The sequence below is a fragment of the Erpetoichthys calabaricus genome, chromosome 13 (assembly GCF_900747795.2).
Source record: "Erpetoichthys calabaricus chromosome 13, fErpCal1.3, whole genome shotgun sequence".
NCBI lineage: Eukaryota > Metazoa > Chordata > Cladistia > Polypteriformes > Polypteridae > Erpetoichthys > Erpetoichthys calabaricus.
In genome coordinates this window covers 20,170,194-20,197,836 of record NC_041406.2, presented here as the reverse complement: position 1 = coordinate 20,197,836, position 27,643 = coordinate 20,170,194, and the positions used below count along the sequence as shown (strand labels likewise).

At 44.1% G+C, this 27,643-nt stretch overlaps 1 protein-coding gene and 1 long non-coding RNA gene across 8 annotated transcripts in view; one reads left to right on the top strand and one right to left on the bottom strand.

Annotated features, from left to right (window-relative positions):
- Positions 1-24,578, bottom strand: part of LOC114664022 (FH1/FH2 domain-containing protein 3-like) — a 722,250-nt gene extending 697,672 nt beyond the window's left edge. For 3 of the 7 annotated variants that reach the window (XM_051935623.1, XM_051935627.1, XM_051935626.1), the window contains exon 1: positions 23,937-24,574. In XM_051935623.1, the coding sequence (XP_051791583.1) occupies positions 23,937-24,101 (165 nt within the window). In that variant the 5' untranslated portion in view covers positions 24,102-24,574. Of the gene's footprint in view, positions 1-23,936 lie in introns of all 7 variants that reach the window. The other 4 variants (XM_051935621.1, XM_051935625.1, XM_051935624.1 and 1 more) reach the window with 3 other exon arrangements.
- On the top strand, positions 24,041-26,798 carry LOC127530046 (uncharacterized). Its single transcript, XR_007936579.1, has 2 exons — positions 24,041-24,181; positions 26,725-26,798. It is a non-coding gene; the product is annotated as an uncharacterized LOC127530046 (long non-coding RNA).
- Positions 26,799-27,643: the final 845 nt, after the last annotated feature.

The following is a 27,643-nucleotide window of genomic DNA, read 5'->3' as shown; positions in this document are numbered from 1 at the left end:
CTGTTGGTGGTGGCGTGCGCCACCACCATCTACCCAAAGCATCATGATGTTCCAACAATGATGGATGGATTAAAAGCCAGAAGTCTGTATGACTATCAGCATCAAGTGACTCCATGAAAAACCCGAACTACCAAGAGGACTATTTCATTTATGTTAGGTAGAATGCCCAGAGGGGACTGGGTGGTCTCGTGGCCTGGAACCCCTACAGATTTTATTTTTTTCTCCAGCCTTCTGGAGTTTTTTTTTTGTTTTTTCTGTCCACCCTGGCCATCGGACCTTACTCCTTTCTATGTTAATTAATGTTGTCTTATTTTAATTTCTTATTTTGTCTTTTATTTTTCTTCTCTTCATTATGTAAAGCACTTTGAGCTACTTTTTGTATGAAAATGTGCTATATAAATAAATGTTGTTGTTGTTGTTGTTAGAACAAGGGTTTCAGGACAAGGTCACAAAATCGATCATCACAAGCGAGGAGCTCAAAACTAGTTGATCTTTCCTTAGTAACAAGAACCCATCAAGGCCATCATCAGTTAGACAAAAATTCACCAAACGAGAAAGTCTTCAAACACACCAAGGGAGTCAGAAGTTCAGATGGAGGTGGACAGCTTGTGCCACCAGCTAGAAGATACACATAATAAGAGTCTGCACTAGGGTATACCGGTACTCAACTACGCAAAAAAACTCAAAATTTAATACGGGACGGTACCAACATTTGTGGATTTCCGGTGTTGGAAGTAAATGTTAGCTTTCGTCTCAATCAGCCCCCCAAATAATTGCAATCGTGTAAAGACGTGCATTTCTTGAAGTCGAAACTGCACAGTCTATTGTGATCAAAACTTCACAGTGATACTCGCCTTATTGCTTTGCCGTGATCAAGATGTTGTGGTGACCCCTCACCAGTGGTTTAGTGCTATCAGGGCTTCATATGGTTTCTCCCCAACATTGTGATCAAAACTTCAAAGTGACACTTGCCTTATCGCTTCGCTGTAATCTAAACTTCACTCGCCTTATTGCTTTGACATAATCGAGATGTTGTGGTGACTCCACACCATTGCTTTAGTGCTAGCAGGACTTCATATAATTTTCCCCACCATTGTGATTGAAACTTCACGGTGACACTCGCCTTATCGATGGCACTGCCAGATAGCATCTATCAGCAGACCCGAGTAGTTGAGCAGGAGTGTAGGGCCTCACAAGTGTCTCCATATACGTACTGTAGGTGCTGACTCACTGACTGCTCGGAGGGCTAGCATTAACTTAACTACAGTGAGCCAGTGGAGTGACCTGAAAAGAGGAGTGACGTAGGCCCATCTCAGATGGATGAACACAAGACCACCCACATCCACAAAGACCGGGAAGGTCAGTTTAATGTGTGTGGCCTGCAATTGACTGCTGTCCTCTCCCAGGGCTGTTCCCAGCTTTGTACCCATTGCTACCACGATAAGACCCAATCCCCTGTTACCAAGAATTAGATTCAGTGGGTCTGAGAGTGTTGTGCTGTCCAGTTTAGGGTGAAAGGTGCCAATATATATCCCCCCTCCCCCAAAGCACTGACTGCGAGGTGAGACCACACTCCGGGTGGGACAGCAGTTATAAATGTTCCACCAGTACCATGTGGCTGAACAGGTGTAGCCACACACAAGTGGTGCAACAAGCTGCATTTTAAACGCAGGGTCCTTGTAAAAGGATGGCACACACCCCCCCCCCAGAAACTAAACACCCACTTTATACACCCAGTAAGACATCTGAATTGCCAGCCTTTCATTTTTACATTCAAATGAAGGCCTCCTTTTGTTCAAGTTGTTCATTCAGCCTTGATCTTCAGTGTCACAATTCTATGAAAAGACACTATATAAAACACGGGAGCGATCCTATTCTTTTTTGTTTCTTTTATTTCCTATGTCTTGGGTTTTCCATCATACTTTAATTCATTTAGAGGGCAACAAAAACGCATTAATGTAAGCCACAATGGAGCTTTATGAAACGCCTCAGTGAAGAAAGGACGCTGGAATTCACTTAAGCATAGGCCTCCGCTCCTCTGCCACTCAAACTCTCAATTACCTTAAGTGATCTAATTATCCACTCAGTACTTTGGTCCATTTTTATCTTTCCCATGGAAGGGTATCATCTCGTTTTCTGGGGGCTTGCAGACACTTTTTCTGCTTTTCAGACACCTTGGTAAATTCAAATAATCCCAGCCTGCTAGGCGATGGAAACACTCTGAGTACTTGAAATGGACTTCCTGGTGCACTCTGGGTAGCCCGACAGCTTAATAAATTGGATTTGAAACCACAAGACTAGAGGTGCAGTGACAACCCCCACCCCCACCCCCAACAAGTCCCTTACCCCCTCTATGCCACCTCATGACCTTTAGGTAAGCTGGCAAAGGTGTGTTAAGGATCAAATGGGCAGAGGGAGGGAAAATTAGGAGAACAATCTGGAACTCACTGTGGGTGAAAAAGTGAGTACATATATACATATATATATATATACATATATACACAGTGAGTACATATATACATATATATACACATATATATATATATATATATACATATATACACACATATATACACATATATACATATACATATATACAACTACATATACACATATACATACATATATATTATATATATATATATTATATATTATATACTATATATTATATATATTATTTTATATACTATATATTATATATATTCTATATATATACAGTATATATATACAGTATATATATGGAAGAGAAGGTCTGTGATATGGTTTGCATATTTGCAGCTGGAGATCCACAAAGGGAGAAAAATTATTCATTTTTCTCCCTTTGTGGATCTCCAGCTGCAAATATATTATATATTATATATATTATATATATATATATATATATATATATATATATATATATATATATATATATATATATATAAAATATAAATGGACCGGGAGAGGGGCAATATCTTCCCCATGGCGCAAGAGTGCGGCCCCACTGGATTACATCAGTGCCACAACCACCAGAGGGCACCTTGACGATCTCGGAGCCCTGGATGGCAGCACTTCCTCCACACCAGGAGGTGCTGCAGTAAGTTCATCAGGGCACACCCGGAGCACATCTGGGTGCAACATAAAAGGAGCCGCCTCACTCCATTTGGGGAGCTGGAGTTGGGTGGCAAAGGACGGAGCTTGTGGGAGAGGAGTGGAGGTGGCAGAAGAGAAGAAAAGAAAGAGAAAAAAGAAGTAAAAAGGACCGAGTTAGTGCGCTGATTTATGCACTGTATTGTGTAAATAAGGGAGAGGAGTGTGTGTTTTGGACATTGTGTGTTCTTGGTGTCTATCTGTAGCTGGGCTGATCTTCTACAATATATATATGCACAGAGTAAAAGGCTGAAGAGTTCAAGAGAACATCAAGTTGAAAGCTCTTGTCACGTGTCCCCCAAACAACGAGGCTCTTGCAGAATAGTGACGACAGTAAAAAGCCATCAACAGCACACAATTATTACAGCACAAGGCAGCACGGCCGCTGCAGGGTTAACAAATAGGCTGAGAGCAACACTCCTTTATAATGGCGGGAACGACAGCCATTGAACAGTTCTCCTCAGGAGCAATATTTTCAAATTAAGGGCCTTGCTCAAGGGCCCAACAGAGTAGGATCCCTTCTGATTTGAACCGACAACCTTCCTTATACCAGCGCAGATCCTGAGCCTCACAGCCACCAATCTGCACTATTACCTATTATTATTATTATTAGCAGCATTATAAGAAGCACCCTGTGCTTCTGCTTTAGCCTTCCAATAGCGTATTGGGACTTGTTTGCTTTGGATTGCCTTTTAGGCAACTCCTTTCTGCTCACTTGAGCATTTGTTGTTATTTTTGCCCATGCTGTGCCTTTCTTCAATACATTATTTCCTTTTCTAATGGTTCCTTTATGCCCTTTTAGTTACACACCAGAGTTTTTTACTGCTCCTCTCCCTTGTAAGGCATTTTTGATAATCACTTAGAGGTCTCTTGCTGTCTTTGAACTTTTAAAAGCCACCTCACCATTTTTAGGGCCTGCTTAGGCCAAAACCTGCAGATGGTGTTTAGGGACTGGCTGCTTTGGGGTGGGCGTCTTCTGGACGATTTTGGAAGCCTTACTTATTTATTTTTTATTTAATTGTCATTCAGACTTAAAAGTGCACAGCTGAAAGAAATGGCTCAACGTACAAACATACTCTAAGACAAGTGCACATTATACAACGACAGACAGACATAACGGACAGCACAGACAGACAAGTATGTGTATAATCCAATAAACAAACCGAAAATATTGTGCATTACATAAAAATACTTCACGTTATTGCAGGATTACAAATTGTGACAACAACTCGACATTGGTAAAATAGTAGGAAAGTGCTCAGGTGACGAGAAACATTAAAGCAATGCACAGATATAACAGCATTTTAGGAAGTAGGCGTTCTGAATTGACGTATTCCTACAGTCAGTGTGTGTGTGTTCAGGAATCCAGCGGTCCCGACAGGTCAGCATGCTGTGTGTGATTTGTGGGAGTTGATGTAGGAGTGAAGAAGCTCCTACTGAGTCCGGTGGACTTGCACACCATAATGTGGTAGCGTTTGCCAGAGGGCATGGGCTGGGTGGGTGGGGTTTTTGAATATCTTGGTGGCTCTCCTAAGGCAGCATGACAAGTACAGGTAGACCTCGGACAGACAGGTGGCTGGTTCTGAGGATTTTCTCTGCTGTCCTCACCACTCTCAGGAGAGACGTCTGCAGCTGCCATACCAGACGGTGAGCGGAGGCTGCTGGTCAAGGTGCCCTGTATAGCGCCTCTGTAGAGTGTTGTTTAGGACCATCTTTGGTGGGGGGGTTTGACAAGGAAGGTGGTGGTTGTAGTCCATGTCATGTCATTCTTTTACCCATTTCATCATGGGTCAAGTTTTAAACTTGTGATTGATTACTTTGTGTTTTATATCTGTAATTAATTTAGACCACTTTGCAGGGATCCATCTTCGCTTTGACTTTAAAGAGTCTTTTTATGTTGAATGGTAATAATGATAACAATGTGGTATGATAATAAAATGTGAAAACTTTGAAGGGGATGAAAATGTTTTCTAGGCCCCGTGATCCTAAAACCCTGGGTTGGACCCCCTGCACTCAACACAAATACACAAAGTCGAGACATCAAAATACCAGGAGATGAACCAAAGTGACCACAGTGAGCAGGAGAACACCTCCAGTATATTAACTCTGACTCAGGTCAAATTGAGAGCTCACAATTACACAGGCGACTACAGAATGATACCCTTGATCTCACGTGCCTCGAAAACACGACTGCATTTGATAAAGAAAAGGAAGATTACATCTCTCAGAACGTCACCTGAGCTTCGGGAAAGGGAAAGCAATAGGAATAAGAAGCAGTGATTACGTGAAAGATTGAAGGATATCAATAAGAACGTATCCACCCGCGATATCGATCATCAGAAAGCCTTTGATTGTCTCGGAGGCTGGGGATCTGTGCCGATAATAGGAAGGCTGTCGGATCGAATTCCATGAACGCCACAAGTGACTCTACTCCTTAAGACAGAGTGGTGGCTCTGAGGTTAGGGATCTGCACCGTCCGATTGCCAGTTTGAATCCTGTGAACACCAGAAGTGACTTTTACTCCACTGGGCCCTTGAGTAAGGCCCTTAGCCTGCAGTTGCTCCATCCTAGGTATGACGTTAATCTGCAACCAGCCCTGCAAGCAGGTCCTCCAACTTATAGGGCAAACTTGGGGGTACTCCAGCCACCGTTAAAAACCTCACACTATTCCAGTGTAGCGTTGAGGTGTCCCCCGCTGCACTCCGATCTCAGTCCGGGTGGTTCACCGGGTGGAGAGTGCAGCAACACACTGTAATCAGCACATGCTCCCCATCCCTCTCCTTTGTTAACGTAAAACACGACAAATCCATGGCAGTCGACAAAGCTGGACCACCAGAAACATGAAGACGACGCAGAGTACAGGAATGGACAAGCATGTGTTCACACCTGTCAAGAACTATTGTGTCTCATTCAAAATTTGACAAGACAAATGTCATTTGCTGATAATTGGCTTGGCAGGATGGAGCGGGATGGAGAAGGTTGATGATGGATATCAACCCCTCACACAGAATTGGGAAAAGATGAGAAAGAAGAAGATCATGAGAGGTTCGGAATGGGGGAACATTCTGGAAGGGAAACTAAATGAGAGAAGGGTCAGGGGCCGACTGACAAGAAGCTGGATCCATGATACTGTATCACTGAGTGGTGTAGTGTAGTCACATAAAGAGGAATGGAGACGAGTGAGGGTCTGTTAAGTTCAGAATTAGGGTAGATATACGAAGACTGAATTATTGTTGCTGTCCCCTTTAAGACCACGTATCTTCCTTGTGGGCATGCGCTGATGTTGTTAGTTTTTTTGGTGTTTGTATTGCAGTTCTCTTTTTTGCATTGCTGAAAGTAAAGTATTTCACATTCAAACTGGCCAACCCTCTGATAGAGGACAGCACTCGAAACAGACAAAATCAACCAGACACGCACGTCACTTGGGGGTGAACGTGCCAACTCCACTCAGACCGTGACCGGGCATGGGAATCACACCCGGGATACTGGGCCCACGAGACCGCAACGCTAACCACAATGCACTGAGCTGCCCAGGCTAACAGTGGAGTGGTCTCAAATAAGACTAAGGAGAGTCCTGCAAGTAAAATGCCCACCTGGGGGCTTGGTGGTTAGGCATCCCCCCCACCCCCATAGACCCTACTGTTGCCATTTTTTCCTCTACAGCAGTCTTGCTGTCAGTAAAGGAGCCATAAAGAGAGTGAACCACCAAAAAGCTCACGACAGAGCAGGTCACCCACGAAAAAACAAAACCCATCAGAGCTTCTCAGGCTTTGCTCACTCTTATTACCCGGCAGGACAGCCATGCTGTTATCTATAAAAAGTGCCTTTCCACCCCCTTGAATTTCATTCCAGCCATTTGAAGAATGAACGTGTAATTACGGCGCATACCAAGAGCACAGTTCCTCTCTAGTAGGCAAGAGATAACAATTAGAGGTCAAGAGCGGACAGCTGAGCGGTTAACCTCACCGTTCACGTGCCATGTACCGCTAGGGTCAGAAGTTGACAGTCTTCTTCAGCAGGCCGACTTGCCTCTGTTGGCCCACCTGATCGGCAGCAACCCACCCCTCACAGACACGCGCTGCATCTTTCAAAAGGCACTTCTGCTCTCCACCAAAATAAACTCTGATGCATTAAGACGCCGGGACCGACATCGCCAGTCGTCCAAGGAGCTGCTCGCATTTTTCACTTTTAGGTCTCGTTGCCAAAAAGTTCCCAAAGCCACCACTGAGGCTTCTTCTGCCGCCGCCGCTGCCGCCACTGCTGCTGCTATATAAAAATCTTTGTTTCCTTGGCTCCGGAATTGGAGCTGCTAGTGCGGCCACACAGGCCATCAGCTCTGGATGTGCAGGAACTCCTCCTGGGCTTTGAGAGGAACTCCAGCATGGACCTTAGGACTTGATGTCTTCTTACCTTCCTGATATCCTTTATTGATTAGACACCTCAGGAATTGCTTCAGCTTCATTCAAAGATGGGATTTAAAATGAAAAAGGTAACTCCTGGATGTTGTTAAAATTTCAGATACAACAATGGAATGCCAAGAGACAAACAAAAAGAACAAAACAGAAAGACCTGGGCCATCAAGAGCACAGAGCCAGAGGTGCTCCAGGGGAGTACTGCCATAAACAGACTGCAAGAAGGACTTTTCAACTTTTAAAAGATTACACGTTTAAATTTGATTAAATCTTAGACACAGCCATGGCAGCATCAGGCTCAAGGCTGGATCCACCCTGGATGGGATGCCTAGGAATACAAATTATGATCATTACTATTGTTAGAGACACACAGATAGATGTGAAAGGCGCTATATGACACAAACAGACAGACAGACAGACAGATAGATAGAGCCACACGGGATTGAGGGGCATCCCAGAGAGTAATTCCGTGCCCAGATGGGATGCCACAATAAAGGAGAATGGAACAACAGGAACAGGAATCCTTACCCAGCAGTGAGGCCAGTATGTTGGAAGGACTGGGGGAGACAACAGTATGTGGGTACTGTATTCCCCAATATACTTGGGGGCAACATCCCTGGGATTTGGGACCCTTTGAATATTCACAGGGCATCGTGGGAGTTGAAGTCCCGGAGTCCTGTTGGCTCAGTTGGGTTCTGCGGGTGCCACTACAGTAAGCTATGGTCCCTACTCTGTGGGACTCCCTTCTGGCCTGGAGATACTTCTGACAGACCATGTCCTAGCCCTAAATATATTCCTGGGTCAAAGATAAAAGGAGCTGGTTCACCTTGGCCCAGGGAGCCTGAGGACTAAGTTCTTGGAATGATTGGAAGGAGAATGGAGGGATTCCACATACAGTATCTGTGTTTTTGACTCAGTCCAATTGAAGTCTGAGGGTAATAAAATGGACATTATTTGAACTCTTGGTTGTGCAGAGTTTGATTGGGTCTGGGGAGTTTGGGGTTCGATGGCTTCCCCTACTGGTTACAATAGACAGACAGACAGATATGAAAGGCACTATATGATAGATAGATAGATAGATAGATAGATAGATAGATAGATAGATAGATAGATAGATAGATAGATAGATAGATAGATAGATAGATAGAAAGATAGATAGATAGGAAAGGTACTGTATGACAGACAGACAGACAGATGTGCACTGGCCCACCCAATATCTCAACAGGTTGGAGTTCTTTTGCTTGAGGGTCCCAATGACTTGCAGGAGGTGTCCTGTTACACAATAAATGGATAAAGGATTCCAGCACAATAAAAGACAGCTCGATGGAGCAGACGAGTAAGGAGCCGAGCTGACCCCCCCCACACACACACCCGCCGGTGGTCCGCACTAACAAGTGAGGACTCTCGCTCTCTCTTAGCCTTGTCTCAGCAGACCACATTCTCCAGCACGCAGACCATGTATGAACAAAGGTTATTTATAACCCAGGGATCTGGGATCAGCGTTCCAGTAGCGTCACCAGCCAGATTAGAGACAAGCAGCGGCATGATAGCAGCGGACAGTTGACCTGACCAGCATGTGGGCGCCAGATAAATAAGACACCTCACGCTGTGCATAACGGAACAGGCTCGATAAAAAAAAGTAATTCTATGTATTTTTACATTTTTTTGTGAAAGATGTGGACTGTAATTGCGAGGCCTAATTTGGCCATGCAGGAGTGAGTGGATGGATGGGCATGGCGTGTGTGCCCGGTGATGGCTTCGGTTGGCTCGGCTACTGAATGTGGAATACGTGACCAAGCAGTGTGGTAGACAGCAGGACTTTAGGGGCCTTCAAATGTCAACTTGGTGTTAGTTTGGGTGAATTAAGTAGGTAGGACTGGTGATCTTCTTGTGTAAATTTCTCAAATGTTCTAATGATTGTCTTCAATAATGACAGGAAAGATGGACTCAATAAATGTCAACGCAGTCTGCTGACTGATGTTACAAATGCCATTGTTATTATGTCAACTATTATGAAAAAGAAGAACAATAAGAGCAGTTCAATATTTTGGTATTTCAGCCACACATCCATCCATTTTACATTCCAATGAGGGGTCGCTGCAGTTCAGTGGGGGGCATTGTGCCCGAATGACTGCCATCCCGTTGCATTAACGCATTAACGCCTATAAGCAATGCAGCTTTTCGAGAGGCTGCTCATGAACGGCACACGCTCCTCACTACCTGAAGACCCCGACCCTTTACAGTTTGCATGTTGCACAGAGGATGCCATCACCTTGATCCTTCATGCAGTACTGGCCTCATTTATGGATTCAAACATGAAAATATGTGCATGCCAAAAAAAAACAGGAAAATACGTATGGCAAAAAAAAATAGGTGTATAAAACCTGGCGTACGCACGCTTCCATACAATTTACTGTTTATAAGTCAAAATCATTGTGTAAATACGCATACGTGAACATGTCTCCAACGCCGCCCTGAAACATCCATATATGGTCTATGCTAATCAACCTCATACATATGCAATCACAGCACTGCAGACCCTCATTAGCTGGTAGAGCAGCCAGCACCACCCCACCCCCCTACCTAAACCCATCGAGACCCCGTCACCTGCACACGAGAGTTTCTGGCTGCACTCCACAGCGGACAGCATAAGATCACATGCCGCATTATAGAGCCCCGCCACTGCACTCCGGGGGGACGCAGAAAGGCGTCAGGTGCCAGTGTCTGAGCGGATAGACACCATCACCTGCCACATGTAATGACGGTGATTGCTGTCATCTGAATAGCGGGGGCCGTATGAAACACTGGGGATGGGGGGTCAGCCAGCTACATCACCAGCCAGCCACTCAACCCACACAGTGCAACTTAACCTCAAAATAAATGAACGATGAGTTGACCGAGACCACTGAGACACCATGTTTGCCAGTCACATCCTGGATGACTTGCGCATTAATGGAGTGTCACTGCTCACGGTGACACCACTTTCAGGGGGTACACTTGCTTAAAGAAGATCTCTATTAGTTCTCAAAAACGACATCTGACGAGATTTGCTGTGCCAGGAAAGAGCTAGAAAGGGTGTCTCAGTGGCTGACGTTAGAGGTGGGCGGTATGACCAAAATTCTATATCACGGTATCTTTCTAAATTCTGCCGGTTTCACGGTATTAGACGGTATTTTTTTCCCTATGCATGAGTGGATGTTAACCACATTTTCCACTACAATTACTGCAGTAGACTGGCTAAGAATAACCTATTAGACTGTTATGAGAATTGTACATCGTACAAAAAGACATTTTAATGTGCACACAAGTATTAATCCAGGTTTGCATGGCCCCATAAAGTGATAGTTTTCAAGGGGGTGGCACTAAAGAGAAGGAATCACATTGCATGACAGATGCAGTCAAAATATAGAACCTTTAATTGAACAAATTTTGCAAAAGCTTAAACTATGATTTTGACAACATATTTTCAACCGTCTAAAGAGGCATTTAGACTTAGTAAAATATCCAGAGGTGTTTCTCAAAAGTTGGATTGCACTGAACACGTCTTAGAAAAGGAATAAATAGTAAATATTTTTTGTAAACCAACTACACTTTCTGTTAATGTTAACAATCTCTGTCCACTGACACGTTTAAGTGACTTTTTAAACAATTTTACCATCATTAAACTGCATAATATTTAAACTAATAAATAATAACAATAAAATACATAATAGTATTACTGATAGTTGCACCATTACTTCAAGGCTTCGAGCCCAGGTGCATTACACAGTATTCACCAAATTAAAATAAAATAAAACAAGTGCAACTTGGTGATGACATCTTACCAACTGTACCATCATTTAGGCAAACTGCATTAATATGGACCTTGCTTCAAGCTAAGCTATATACATAAATAATAAAAACTGCAACTTGCATTTATAATGCTGTATGTGGTATAGCCCTATGGAAGCGCATTAGGGCCACTATGAAGAAAAAAAAATATGGACACGGAAGAAAAAAACAAACTATATGTCAAGAATAAATTCAACATGTTGACTATGTCAAGATTAAAGTCGACATTTCCACTTTATTCTCAGTTTATTTTATAATTAAAGTAGAATGTTGTAAACTAAACTTCATCCTAAAATCAATGTTTAATTTACTAGATTTTCTCAAACCCCATCATAAGTTAATGCAGCACATCAAATACTTTGTGTTAAGTGTTCCCCGACCCAGTCGTTAATCACTACGCTTCTTAAACTGACTTCCTCCGCACTAAGAGCAGGCACCTGCAGCAATCACCGCACAGAATCTATTCACTTCATGATATTTCTGCTGTCTACCAAAACCACACGATAAATGTCTTTGTGAAATTAAAACTAGTTATTAACTTAGTCGACAGAGCGTTCAGAACTTTAACAATATCTTCGTTATACATGTTTAATTATGCCATCCATTCAGAGTTGCGCCCATCTCTGAACGAGTCGATAGCACATCGCAGAATGAATACAAGCAAAACATACACTAGCAAGTACAAAAACAAGTACAACTTGGCTTGCAGTATAATCCAGTAGTATAGAAACAGTATTTACACATCTGACCTTTTAAAACTAAAGTATCTCCAGGCGACGGATGTGACTCCTTTTTTCGGCAAAAGTTCTTCTGTTCATCACATGTTCAACTTTACTTTTAGTTCAGTTTCGGAATGCTCTCTGTCCATTTTCACCGCGCGGCATACCTATGCTACCGCCCACTATTTGGTGGTGTAGCAGTGAAAAAGAGCCCTAGTGCAACAAATCTGTGTTTAGCGGTGTAGCAGTGAAAAAGGTCCCCACTTAAACAGTTTCCCGCTGCGCCACGTTCCGAACGTCGTTTAGGCAATTTAAACCGGTGTTGCGGTATAAGAAAAATCCATATCATAAAAAAAATAAAAAACGGTTTTCGGTATGAACCGGTATACCACCCAGCACTAGCTGACGTGTCGTCATCGTCCACTCAGCGTGTGGCATCTGCTCGTCACCTGTTGTTTTGAAAGAAGTGACATAGCATTGTCACAGTATGTGCTATTGTTATTTGGACTTAAAAAGAAATGTTAAAAACCAGATCTCAAACTTTGCCTTTGTCGATCAATCGCTTTATTAAGAGAGAGGAGGAGGTTAGAAGCAGGCACTGATATACAGTAGCACCACATGACCAACCAACTCAGGACCCCAGATTAGGACCTGAGTGCAGCCCTGGGACAGGTGACACCTCAGCACCACACTAGTTCAGATGGAATGGAATGGAGCAGGGTGAGGTTTTTTGATGGTGGCTGGAGTGCCAATAATGCCAACAACCCCCATGTTTTTTCCTGCAGGTTGGAGGGCCTACAGTGCATGCCAGGCTGGATGCCAATTAATGTCACACCCAGACCTTTATTAAGGTTGAAGAATAAACTCAAATTAATGAATAAATCAGTCTGGGGGTGCTAAATTTACTTGTAAATGGGGGGTGAGGAAGGTTGAGAACTCCTGGTCTTATCGTCGATTCTCTTATTAGTTCACATGTTTTGTACTTATATTCCAAAACTTAACATTGAGATCTTTATGGATATTCATAAAGTCGTGTGCTGTCACTCACTGTCCTTACTTAATGCACAGTCTGGGAGTTCAGTGCGTGTAGAATTGTATGGGACCAATGAAATTCAATTTGAGCAGGCAAGACCCCTGAAGGGCCCCCATTTTATCCCTCTTTATAAAATATATCACCTTTTAATCAGCATTCTGGGTCACGGAGTAGAATCAAGCTTGAGCACGTTACCCCGATTTTGGCATCCCTTCACTGGCTTCCAGTTCGTTTTCAATTCCATTTTAAGATCCTTGTATTTATTTTTAAATTCTTTAATGGTTGTGCCCCATTTTATCTGTCGGAACTGCTGCACCCTTATGTACCATCTTGCCCTCTCTGGTCAGCAGAAATAAAATAAATAAAAATAAATAAATGTTTACACTAATTTGAATTCTCTGTGGCGAAGGACACAACAAGAAGCTCGGGGTTCATGTCACACGTCCTCCCGGTGTGCAGTTTGCATGTTCTCCCCATGTCCACGTCCAAACACATGCTGGGTTATGGTGGACTGGTGATGCCAAACTGGTCCCAGTGTGTGTTTCTGTGTGAGTTTCTCCACCCAGGGATTGTTCCTGCCTTGTGCCCTAATGCTTACGATGTTAGGCTCCAGCATCCCTGCCATCCTGCTCAGGATAAAGCGAGTTGGGAAGGTGGATAAGATGGGCGAATTCTGCAATGTAATCACTAATTACGATCACAGCATGTGGGGTCTCAAATGGAAATTGTTGCTTGCTACCTGCTGATTTAAAATGTGGACCCCACCATGCCCGATATAATTACAGACATATGACTGGCAGCCATCGCACCCTTCAGAAACAGGCTGTACTAGTGAATGTTTCTGGCCTCTGGATAATCACGGACCCCTCAGTTGTTTTCACTTCAGCTCAGAATTAACTGGAGGCTCCGTGTTTATTATAGTGGTGACAGAAGACGAGAGAAGCTGAAGAAGGGAACTTGACAGCAAGCCAGAAAGATGGGCATGATGAATGAGGAAGTGCGGGGCCTTCAAGTCAAATACACGGCAGGGACCCCAAGGCTGGAGGCCCCCCCCTTGTCTTGAAAGTCATCTGACAGCCCCAGGACAAGTCACCAAAATTATCAAAAAGCAGAACTTCATCTCAGAGATAAGTCAGCGAATGGAGAAGTACAGGAAGAATCAAAAAGGTAGGCAGACACAAAGTCCTTGGTGCCATAATAAATTATCTAAACACAGCGAAGAGCCGGGCACTGCCAACACTTTGTCTCATATGTACAGTGGAAAGCCGTCACCTTCTTCCAAATAAGTCACTGTAGCCACATGAGGCAATTAAAAATAATTGGGACTGAAGTAAACTGAAAGGTAGACACACATAAGGGGGCACAGGGGCTGCGTAACTCAAGACGCTGAGGCCATGGGGTGTCTGGACTGAGATCTTTAAAGAGAAGAAGAAGAAGAAGAAATGGGGGCTGCGGTTCAGTGAGGGCCACTCATGAAGAACAGGGGAGCAGGGAGACCTCGGACACAACAGACCCTCTAAGTCAAAGAGCCATGTGTCTTAAGAAAACGACTCACCGATGAGGGATAAACGGCAGTACGGCAGGGCCAACTACACACACACACGTATACCTGTCCCAAGGAGTCCCTATGCAATGTGTATATGCAAACACACACACATATATTATATATATATTGTGAGGGATGGCCGACCAAATATTCCGGTCCACACCTCCAGGCCGCCAGATGGAACCGCCCCAGCAGCATGGAAGGTCCCCAAATTCCAACAGGGCATTATGGACATTGTAGTTTTTATAAACAACCCTGCTGGATACCGTGGGGACCACCAGGAGCCGCTGTAGGGAGGCTTACAGAGTGCTACGTGCCCTATAACCCGGAAGTGCATCATGATCACATGACCGGAAGGAACGACGTGCTTCCGGGTTGAAGAAAACGACATTTTATCTGACCCAGAAGTGATGAGGACTTATGGATTGTTGGACTGGAACCACTTCCGGGCCAGGGGATATAAAAGGACTATGGGAAAGTGCAGACACTGAGCTGAGCTGGGAGGAAGGGTGGCTAAGTGTCTGGGAGAGGAGGATTGAGTATTGTGTATTTAATAATTGATTATCGAGTATTGTATAGTGTTTATGAGTAGTGTGGAGTGGAGGGTGCTTAGTGCACGTAATTATTATAAAATAAATAATAATTGTACATTTAACTGGTGTTTGGCGTGGTACATGAGGGTTCAAGGGAGCTCTAGTGCCCTCTACTGCTACAATATATGCTGTATAAACACACACGCTCTGAAGATGAGGGTCTGTGCCGATATCCGGAAGGTTGCTGGTTTGAATACCCATTACTGCCAAAAGAGATCCTACTCTGCTGGGCCCTTGAGCAAGACCCTTAACCTGTAATTGCTCCAGGGGCACCGTACAATGGCTGACCCTGCGCTCCGACCCCAAGGGGTATGCGACTACTTAACAAATTACTAATACAAGAAATGGTGTGATATGCACGCGCACACACACACACACACAAACACACACACATATTATGGGGTGCTAAACAGATAGAGTACTGTAAATATATTGAATGTATAAAGTCAAATTCTGAAAACATAAAGTCAACATCTAAATACATGAGGTCATTTCACACTTTCACTTTACATATCCAGACTGATTTTTTTACAGTATATACTGAAATTACTATATACATTTACAATTTAAATTTATATATTCAGAAATTCATATATTCTAAAATTCAAAATATTTGCCTGTGAGGCTCCCCATAACATATACTATAAATACAGACAGAGAAAGTTATCGTCTATGTACACGTGTCTATTTTATATATTTACACACACACACAGTATCTACGTAAGTCCGATTATATCCCATATCCCAAGTCTGTCCTACTATTATTCATATCTTCAGAAGTTACACGTTTCCGTGTGGCTCATTCATTTATTATGTGTGATTTTTATTTGGTTTTGTTACACGGAGATTGTGGAGCTAAAGTCAGTCCTGTCGTATCTTACTTTACAGACGTTGCTCTGTTGTGCTGTTGTTATGCCCCTTGACTTTTTTTTTCCTTTCTTGGACCCTGAGTTTCTGATTATATTTGACATCAGCTCTCTCTTTGACTCCCAGTTCTGACTTTGGCCCATTCCTTAACTACACATCTCCCGGTCATTTTCATTTTTTTTTTCTTTCAACGTCTCCAGTTAATAAACATACTTGCCAGCCAGGGCCTTTTTCTTGTATAAGTGATGTAAGCAAACACCTGGGGGGGTCCCATAGTCTGGAGGGGGGGGGGCCCAATTCATGTGGAAAACACAAGTGCAAGCCCCAAAATAATTATACTGCCTGGGGCCTCAAAACAACTGGAAACGCCCCCCCCCCCGGCAGCACCAAGCACAAGGCCCACCTCATGCCCAGACAGGGGAGCAGTCCACCACCTCCACCGCCTGGGGCTACTTCAGAAAAAAAATAAAAAACAAAACAACAACAGGGAGGCAAAAACACAAAACCTCCTGTCCTGTACAGACCTGTGCAGCTTCACAAAGACCTTCAGTGCTGCTCTGCTGGTTAAACACTCAGATGCTTTTCATACATGTACAGTATGTGTGTGTCTATACATACATATATATATATATATACATACACACATACATACATAGCCTACATACATGTGTATAGATATCTATATATATACTATTTATATATATATTTATGTATAGATATATACTATATATATATATATATATATATATATGGTTGAAATAGTTTACTGTCAAATAAATGCAAAGAGTACACGACACGTGTTTAGCCCTCATTCTGGGCTCATCAGGTGTACACACTCCACTGCACTCCCTCTCGGGAATCGAACCTCGGACGTCAGCGTCAGAGGCGATGCCCCTAACGTTGCGCCACGGCGTGTGGTTCATTTATTTGACAGCATGTAGATCGGGGTAATTACATTCACGGCATTCGTAGTCTGTGTCACAATCTGATTGTATGGGTGGTTACCTACCAGGTAACGCTTGTGGATGGCCAGCAATCTGCTAACATCCGCCACGGTGCCCTCAGTTTGTGAGCAGATTGCTGGCCAACCACAAGCGTTGCCTGGTGTGTACACCTGATGAGCCCAGAATGAGGGCGAAACACGTGTCGCGTACTCTTTGCATTTATTTGACAGTAAACTATTTCAACCATTCTATGATCTGCTCCTCACAAACTGAGGGCACCGTGGCGGATGTTAGCAGATTGCTGGCCAACCACAAGCGTTACCTGGTAGGTAACCACCCATACAATCAGATTATGACACAGACTACGAATGCCGTGAATATATATATATATATATATATATATATATATATATATATATATATATATATAGATATGTGTGTGTGTATAGATATCTATATATATTTATACTGTAAATGTGTTGTAAAAAAGTGCTATATTGTGCCCGACCCGGCACAGACTACGCAGAGGCATGTGTAAAAACACAAAAGATTTATTTTTCTTCAGCTGGTGGGCACGTCTTCCCCGTAATCCCCACAGGCACAACACAATCCAAAACAAGCACAACCCTCCAACACAATACTCCCTTCTGGCACCACCACCACCATTCCTCCTCCCGTCAAGCTTCGTCCTCCTCCTCCCGACTCTGGCCCTTGAGTGGTGGTTGCTGGCTCCTTTTATGGCTCACCCGGAAGTACTCCAGGTGCTTGATCACCTGTTTCCTCTTGCACTCCCGGGTGGGACTGAAGACTAGTCCAGCTGGGCTCAGGGACCCATGCAGCACCCCCTGGTGGCCACCCCAGATCCCAACAGGGCTATGAAGAACTCCCATCTCCCATGGAGCCCTGCAGGAAGCTGAGGCACCACCGTCAGCCAAGGAGGCTGCCACCAAGTGTCCTGGGGGAGGTATTGAGCAGCCCATGGTTGCTCCCCCGGAACATATGTCCAAGGGGCGACCCGGTTGGGTATTGGACCCGGCCATCCACTACAGTGTGTATATGCATTGATATCTATATATATTTTTACTGTATATATGTGTGTATATATAATTGTGTGTGCATACAACTCAATAGGAAACTTTTACTACTCGAAGGTTAGTCTGTGGTGGCTCATGAAACTTAAAAGATTCTCATTGATATTTCATTTACAAATCAACTTTGTCTCGGATGTTAATCCTAAAAAGCCTTAAGAGAAAAGGCTTCAGACAAAAAGGAGACCCAGCTGAGGTAAAAGGGGTCAAAACTGAGATTTTGGTCTGAAGAGCATGTTGTATTTTGTGAGATCTCGTTCTGTTCTTCATATTTCTGACTTATTGTGGTAGACTGGCTCCTTTATCTAAGGCAGGGGTCTCCAGCTCCAGTCCTGGAGGGCTGCACTGGCTGCAGGTTTTCATTCTAACCATTTTCTTAATTAGTGATCTGTTTTTGCTGCTAATTAATTAATTTCTTTTGAATGAATTTTAATTGACTCATTTACTACACACACACACACAGAGTCATTCCCACCCTAATTGTGTTGTACAATTGCTACCAGCCCCCGCCGGCCCCCTCATCGGGGTCTCTAACAAACGGCCCCTCAAGACTTGTGTCTTCCTCACCCCTTAAGACACATGCGGTGTGTTTCTTATCCACGTATTCGCCTGATTCCCTTACAACATCTGAGGTGCAGTTGGTTTCCGTTTCTTTATTTTGTTTTTTCCAGCTGGAGCCCAGGTAGGTGAAGTGACTCGCTGGTGGTCACACAGTGACAGTGGTGGGATTTGAACACTCAACCTCAGGGTCTGACATCACGTCGCGTCATTTTCTAATCTGCTTAATCCAGACCAGTGCTGCCATGGGGTGGGGCCTATCCCAGGTGTCATAGTGTGCAAGGCAAGAACAGACTCAGGACAAGGTGACCCCCCAAACACACACTGGGGGCCACTTCACCTAACCTGCATGTCTTTGGACAGTAGGAGGAAACAGGAGCACATGGATAAAAGAGAAAAAGCAAAGCGCGTGAAGTCCGTTCACCTCACTGTGATGCCACGTCGCCCAGGGTGTGCAGTCCAAAGCCTTAACCACTGCAGCCCAAAATACAAAAATACACCTTCTGGTCCTCACACTCCATGATCTAAACGTGTGTGTGTGTCACTATAAATGTCACAGCAGGACTCACACATACGGACACTTTACACAAATACAGACCGACAGAAACGAAAAATCCAAAAAAGTGATCTTTGTGGTTTCTCCTTGACAGCAATGAGATCAGAAAGAAGTAAAATGGAGACGTGTTCTTGTGTCTCACGCTTTTTTTTTTGTCCCGAGACAAAATACCCCACAAGTGTCTCCGCTTGAGCTTCAGGTGAGGACCTCAACCGAGCCACACGATAGGCTCAGACTTGTCATCAGAACAAACGGGACAAGAACGGGCCATTGAGTACGACAAAACTCGCCAGTCCTGTCCGAAGGCTTCACTCCTCCAAAATAACAGCAAGACGAGTTCTGAAGGCCCCTAAAGTCCTGCTGTTCTTCGCTTAGTCCTTGACATTTTCATTTTCTGTTTTAAAGTATTTCCATTGTGTGTTCAGTGTTATCTGTCGTTTGTCACTTTACTCCGATGACCAAACTGTAGTCCTTACTCCTGAATGATACGATTAGTTGCTCTAATTTAGAGTGCTGATCACACTCATTCAGGAACAAAAGGCAGACATTGTGTCATCAGCAGGGCTATGGGCACTGGCCGGGGGTCCCAGGAGCATGGGGGCCCATGATGTTTCTGATGCCAATGTAGGTTTCTGTACTGCTATCAAAACAGGGGCCCTGGGGGTATACAATGCTGGTAACACGGCCCTGTGTCATAGTGGGTAAGGCTTTGAACTTCAAACCCTGCCATTGTGGGCTCAGATCCCACTCCTGACACCACTGTGTGACCACGAGCAACTAACAGCACCTGCCTGGCTGGGCTCCAAATGGAAAAATGAAATGACCCCTTTTATCGGCTAAATAGAAAGATTACAACGTGCAAGCTTTGGAGGCAACTCGGACCCCTACATCTACCTGAAGATGTTACCTCCAAAGCTGGCATATTGTAATCTGCTCAGTCAGCCGATAAAAGGGATCACTTTGCTTGACTTCTCATAAAATCCGTAATGGCTAACGCAATACAACACCCAAGTCTTCTTCTTTCGGCTGCTCCCATTAGAGGTTGCCACAGCGGATCATCTTCTTCCATCTCTTCCTGTCCTCTGTATCTTATTCTGGTACATCCATCACCTGCATGTCCTCTCTCACCACATCCATAAACCTCCTCTTAGGCCTTCCTCTTTTCCACATGCCTGGCAGTTCTCTCCTTAGCATCCTTCTCCCAATAAACCCAACATCTCTCCTCTGCACATGTCCAAACCAACGGAATCTCGCCTCTCTGACTTTGTCTCCCAACCGTCCAACTTGAGCTGACCCTCTAATGTCCTCATTTCTAATCCTGTCCATCTTCGTCACACCCAATGCAAATCTTAGCATCTTTAACTCTGCCACCTCCAGCTCTGTCTCCTGCTTTCTGGTCAGTGCCACCGTCTCCAACCCATATAACATAGCTGGTCTCACTACCGTCCTGTAGACCTTCCCTTTCACTCTCACTGATATCCGTCTGTCCCCAAGTAATACAGAGAATAGGAAAAAAATGGAAACCAATCGAATCTCAGACGTCTTAGATCAGGAGTCTCAAACTCTGGTCAATGGAGGGCTGCAGTGGCTGCAGGTTTTCATTCTAACCCTTTTCTTAATTAGTGACCTGTTTTTGCTCCTAATTAACTTCTTTTGAATTCATTTTATCTGACTTGTTCTTGAAGACTCAGACCCCTTCATTGTTTCTTTTTCCTTAATTAGCAGTCAAACAATAATGAGATACAAAATCAGCCAAAACATGAGCAGCAAACTGTGACCATCATACAATATCTGAAAATAAAGAAAGATGAAGGTCTCAGGAATGTGAATCTGCTCAGGTCCACAAAACATTTGACCAGAGCTCTTAGAAAAGAGAAAATCAACAATTTTAGAAATGTCTGCTATTGCACAACGAGAGCAGCAACAAGCCATGGAATTAAAGAACGAGTTTAATTAACGACAAGACTCAGCGCCTAATTAAGTAACTGGCTGGAGTTTGAGGCCCTGACTTTGCTGGTCTTCTGTTAGCTCACTCACTTCACATTTCATTTCTGTTTGGGTGCCATTTAAGGAAAGAAATGAAGCAAATCAGAGGAATGAAGAAGAAATTCAGAGGACCAAATCTTAAAAAAACAAGTCAATTAAAATAAATTCATAAGAAGTTAATTAGCAGCACAAACAGGTCACTAATTAAGAAAAGGCTTAGAATGAAAACCTGTAGCCACTGGGACCTCCAGGAGAGGAGTTGGGAAACACTGACTTAGACAGTAGTAGGAGGCTGATTTTTTTTTTGGAAAGCTTAGTGAAAGGACTCAATTTAGGCAAAAAACAATTGAGAAGTTTCAGGCCTGAAGGAAAGGAGGACAAAATTTATGTTCAAGGAAATATTGGTATCCTGATCATAAAGGCAGAATATGATTTAGGTTGGATGGACTTGTCCTGTGGGTGTAGTACAAGACAGGCTGGGGGTGAGTTATGTTTTAAAATTGGGGGGGGGGGTCTGTGGATCTTCCAATGTGAATTTCTGCCCAAGTGAAGTAAGCCTGGCAAATGTGCACAGGAATGGGCAGACTGGCAGCAATTGTACAACACAATTAGGGTGGGAATGACTCTGTATGTGTGTAGTAAACGAGTCAATTAAAATTCATTCAAAAGAAGTTAATTAATTAGTAGCAAAAACAGATAACTAATTAAGAAAATGGTTAGAATGAAAACCTGCAGCCAGTGCAGCCCTCCAGGACTGGAGCTGGAGACCCCTGCCTTAGATAAAGGAGCCAGTCTACCACAATAAGTCAGAAATATGAAGAACGGAGGGAGATCTCACAAAATACAACATGCTCTTCAAACCAAAATCTCAGTTTTGACTCCTTTTACCTCAGCTGGGTCTCCTTTTTGTCTAAAGCCTCTTCTCTTAAGGAATTTTAGGATTAACATCCGAGACAAAGTTGATTTGTAAATGAAACATCAATGAGAATCTCTTAAGTTTCATGAGCCACCACAGACTAACCTTCGAGTAGTAAAAGTTTCCTATTGAGTTGTATACACACACAATAGTATACATTTTATATATATATATATATATATATATATATATATATATATATATACAGTATATACATACACACACACACAACACCCAAGTACTACAAGAGAATTATAAAAAGAAATGGAAACCAATTGTATTTCAGACATTGTAAGTCACCGTAGATCAGGGGTCTCAAACTCCAGTCCTGGAAGGCCCATATATATATATATATATATATATACTGTATATATATATATATATATATATATATATATATATATATATATTTGTAGCTAGAAATCCACAAAGGGAGAAAATGAATCACATATATTAAAACAGTTTTTTATTCCTATGCTTTCAATTCTTACCAGGAATCATCATCAGAGGTACAACGATTAGACTTACAGGAATCCAAGACAATATACAGCGCACACACACACACATATATACAGTATATAAATACACATAACGCATGTCTGTCCAGTGCTTGTCCACTTGTTTCTGCTGTCGCTTTTTAAAGGTGACAGGCCGCCACTGACCCTTATCAGGGGCTCGCGACGCGTCCAGCGACACTCCAATCCAATAAAGTTCCCTCCTTAAACTGTTTATAAACACGTCTTTGAAGCCCCCCAGATGGTTACAAACTAAAGGTCTCCGCACAAAGAGAGCCCTGATGTAAACACGGCCATTAACGCTCCGGAATTTCTCTTTATTTTTCTTTTTTATGAGTTGCTGCGCTCTCGTAATCCTGAACGGTTAGGTCGTGCAAATTAGAGGAAAGGCTCCGAATCCCACCGCTCACCCCCCAAATCAGTCCTTACAAGTACATCCCGTCTCCGACACCTATACTGTATTTGGATATATGTGTATATGATACTTAAGTTACTAATGAATAAATTATAATTATGAGCTAATTAAATATACGCGGAATTAGGGAATTATCTCGTTTGAGAAGTGGACCCATTTTGCCACTAGTTTAAGACCCTCCTCGATGGGGTCGCCTGGTGTCCCCTGTCAATTCTCCCCCGGCCTTGTCAAACACCTCGAGTCCTCCGCCACAAGGAGCTGCGGTTCCTGCCGTGCTCCCGTATATACGACAACCCTCTGTGCCCGCCGCGCTCTCCCCGTGAACTCAGGCCACCGGACTCAAGTTGGTGGCCGCCGCACCGTGAGGCGTGTCTTCTACACGTGCGCGCCCTCCTGCCCGCTCGCTCGCTCCCTTCTTTACCGAGGACAGGGCGCTCGGTGGCGTTGCAGAGATGCGCACTTCGCTCCGCGGCGCCAGCCGTCATAAAGCACTGCAGCATTTCTGGTGGCGCATTGGACCCGAAGCTGCCTCAGCAGAGGTACGGCAGCCGCTGCCACACCTCCAGTGCGTACTAAGCACATACTGAGAGAACTCTATGGAAACAAAATAACAAAAGTGCACTAATTAGGGAGGGGGGTCCACCCCTCCGCAACTGCCTTGTGATTTTTCCAAACGGCCACTCCAGGACGTTTAGTTGTCAGCATCTCAGTCACCTAAACGTCCACGCATACAAATGCCATGCCCCCCGCATACTGCGCACCGACGGCGACCCACCTCCTCAGGTTCTCGGCTGTACGGTTTGCCCACACTTGCACTGGTTTGCCTACCTTTTGGGGGGCTTTGAGAAGCCTGTGAACTCCTGCAATCTGGTTGATGAGAGGGATATCCTCCCTAAAGGTGTACACCGGCGGTCTGGTCGGCTCGGGAAAATTGGTACTGTTGAAAGGATCGGTGTCATCTAGGAACTGGACCCTGCAGACGAACGTAGCCATGATGTATCCATGCAAGAGCGCAGAAGTGTCCGGTATGAGTTCCTCCGCAGCGTAACCCAAAGCACTGTCACCAGCAGCAGGTTGCAGACTCTCAGTAGAGTTACGTCTCCAACTTCTCGGCTGGCTCACTGCGGAACCGTCCTAGAAACCACCACGCTAAAAAAAACAAAAAAAAAACCAATTCGGGGCACTGTCTGGGATGTCCACCCTCCCCACCCCTGCCTTAAAGCAGAGTCTCCCACGTAAGCACAGCGGCAACTTTCAAGGGCATCTGGAGCAAGGTGCCGGCAGACTGAAGCCGGCAGAGAGAGCAGCTTGTGGAGAAGTCGGGAAAAGTCCCGTCCTCGCTCGCTCGCTCGCTCACTCACTCAGCCCCCTCCTCCCCCTTCGCCGACTAACGCGAGCGCAGCTAGCGCGGCAGGCGGCCGAACAGCGACATCTAGCGACCACAAGGTAGAACAGACACCAAAACCTTTGACGGTAAGTACGCTCGCTCTCATCAGGGTGAGAAATGAATGCTAAGATGTCCCATAAAATGTACCCAGCTAACATTTGTTCAAGTTTCTGCGGGATTTGTGAACATAAGAGCTGGATTGTCTGCAACTTCTGCTTTTCATTGACAAATATGTTTTGCTTTGATAAGAAATTAAGTTTTGATCAATCAGTGGTGCCCCTTCCAGGGCTGACCATAAAATGTCATTTAAAAGAGGGCACTAAAAAAACTGAATATAAAAATGATAACATTATATGACATAGTGCTGAACTTTAGACCCGGTTTTATTTCTGTGAGATCTTCTGACTGTAAAATAAGCGAATCCTGTCACCTCTTTTTGTCCCAATTGTAAAAATTAAATGTAGAAACAATCGTGTTTGCCGCGTGCCATGGGATTAAAGCGTCATATAGCATAAAAGATGTTTGTGACTGCTTTGAGGAAGTTTTAATTGTGTATGGAATGGGGTCTTCTTCAAGGGCTGGTGTGTGCATTGTGAGGTACGCAGCAAAACGCTTACAGGTGTTAAAGTCATCCTCAAAAGTGTCCACTGGTTTTACAGATACACCTGAAGAGTTAACACTGGAGACCCCGAACTGAATAAGCACAAGACAAAATGGATGGAGAGGTTCCTGTGAACAGATTTACGATCTGTTTACTTTGTTGAATCGTTTATCCAAAGCAGCTTACAAATCACAGTAATAGAGATGCCATCTTAATACCCCGGGGAGGATGGGCTGAGGGTCACTTAGGGTGAATGGAGAGGACTGAATGGCAGCCAGGGAGTTGGACGTCCAGTGCCTTGGTCACATGACCCCTTCACCTCTTCATTTTATATATAGCGCCTTTCTATACATGATCCCAAGACACATAATAAATGCAGAGATCAATAAAAAATTTGAGATGGGAAAATGATACCGAAGCGTCGAACCTTGTGTCGGTCAATCTGAAGCGTAGTGAGTCGAGTCGTTGTGTCAGAGCTTGGGTCGAAACACTGCTGTCACGTGACCCGTGACGTTTTCGGCTTCGAACGTCATCGGCGCTTCACAGCGCGTTTTATTGGTTTGACAGCTTTGGCGCTAAATTAACGGGTAGCCTATATAAAAATGCATCATACTCATTCAACAATGTTGGGTTGTGAGGAGAGGGAGATTTGGAGGGCTTTGGTGACAGATGGCGACTAACAGCGGCCAACGGCGTTCAAAAGTTAAATTGATGGACAAGGACCTTAGCAGAAAAAAAATGAACAAAATATGCTCTTGAGAGCTTGCCTTGACCTCAGTTAACCACCAGATGTCGCTGTTCATACTGGGGCTGAGGCTTCAAAGCTTCGAATCTTTTCCGGCACAAATAGAAAGAAAGCCTCAAAGCTTCACGAGGCTTCATTTTCCCATCACAATATCAGGCTAGCAGTAGCACCTGACATTACGCTGTGGTCCTTTTGTCTGCTAGTCTGCCTTCACTCTGTTCTGGTGTTTCACAATTCCCTTGGACTGCAGTGACACCTGTGAGACTCCAGGTGGCACTGTCTTTAAAAAAACTCATACTAAAAAGGGGGAAAAAATGTAAAGGTAGGGTCCCATTTTGGGTTCCAAAGCAGTCTAGTGTGTCCCAAGAACAAGTCGGATCTGTGTGTAAAAGGGTGCGGAATTGTATAAAGCACACACACACACCGCACCAAGCTTTATAAATAAGACTGTCATGTCTCAGTCTGGGTTTTGCCTCACTGGGATTCAAGTTCACATTTGGTGTTTCTTTTGTTCTTTCTTAGTTCTTTTAGTTATGCTGATTATGTGCATCATTCTTTATTTTGGGTTTTGTCTATGCATGTAAGCTGGTCCATGTGTTTTGGGGCTGGGCACCGATGACCACCTACTGCCTCAGGATCTCGGCTGTACAGTTTGACCAAACTTCCACTGGTTTGGGGGGCTTTGAGGAGCCTGTGAACTCCCTAAAGGTGTACACTGGAGATTTGGTTGGCTCGGGATATTTAGTACTGTTGAAAGGATCGGTGTCATCTAGGAACTGGACCCTGCAGACGAACGTAGCCATGATGTATCTGTGCAAGAGCACAGAAGTGTCTGGTAAGAGCTCATCCACAGTGTAACCCAATGCACTGTCACCAGCAGCAGGCTGCAGACTCTCAGCAGAGTTACGTCTCCAACTTCTCGGCTGGCCCACTGCGGAACCGTCCTAGAAACTGCCAATCACTGTTAGGGCCTACCTTCCACCCTGTAAGCTTGGAGGGTCTCCCACCGTTCCTGGTGGTTCATTTCGATTGCACTTAGGAGTGTTTGGTGCATTACTTTAATTTTTCTGTGCTTGTGAGTTTTTGGATATTTTGAACCTCTGACTACACCTTGGATTCTTCACTTGGATTTCCTTTTGTTGCTGGAAACGTCTTTTGTGCTCTTCGGAGCTTCAGAGTGTAACAGAGCATTTTGTGACAATCGGCTTTTCATTTTCTAAAGACCCTACGTTTGCCTTTATCTCTAGCTGGACTTTGATGAAAAATCTCCCCCAGTGGGCATTTTGGGAAATGGCATTGGGACTCCTAGCCATAATAAAGACTAGCCGATGTACCCGGCGTTGTAGAATGGGTTAAGGAAAGAAAGCAAAGGTGTATGTGCTTTAAAATGGTGACTGTGTCGTTATTGCTAGCTGTCCCATCTGCTATTCACACTGCCTCTCTCTCAATGTCTCTGCTCTCGAGAGTTGAGAATTTGTTCTTGTTGGGTCCAATTTGATTGTTGAATTGCCATAACTCCTTACTGGGGTATAACCATGAACATTGTCATGTCTGACTCGTCCTCATAGTTCAAGGTGGACAGGTCATAGTTCTTAAACTACGAAGGAAAACCGAGAAAGAAGGAGTTAAACAATAACCCTTTGATCCTTTGTGTTGCATCAAACCCCACTCAACACCCCCCTCAAAAAGTGGCCGATACCCCTTTTTATATTAGACAGAAGCATCAGACAACGTTGCCCAGGTAAGTCACATTAAGCTGCTCATTTCATCTGCTTGTCTGACGTCAGTCTATTTGGATGTTT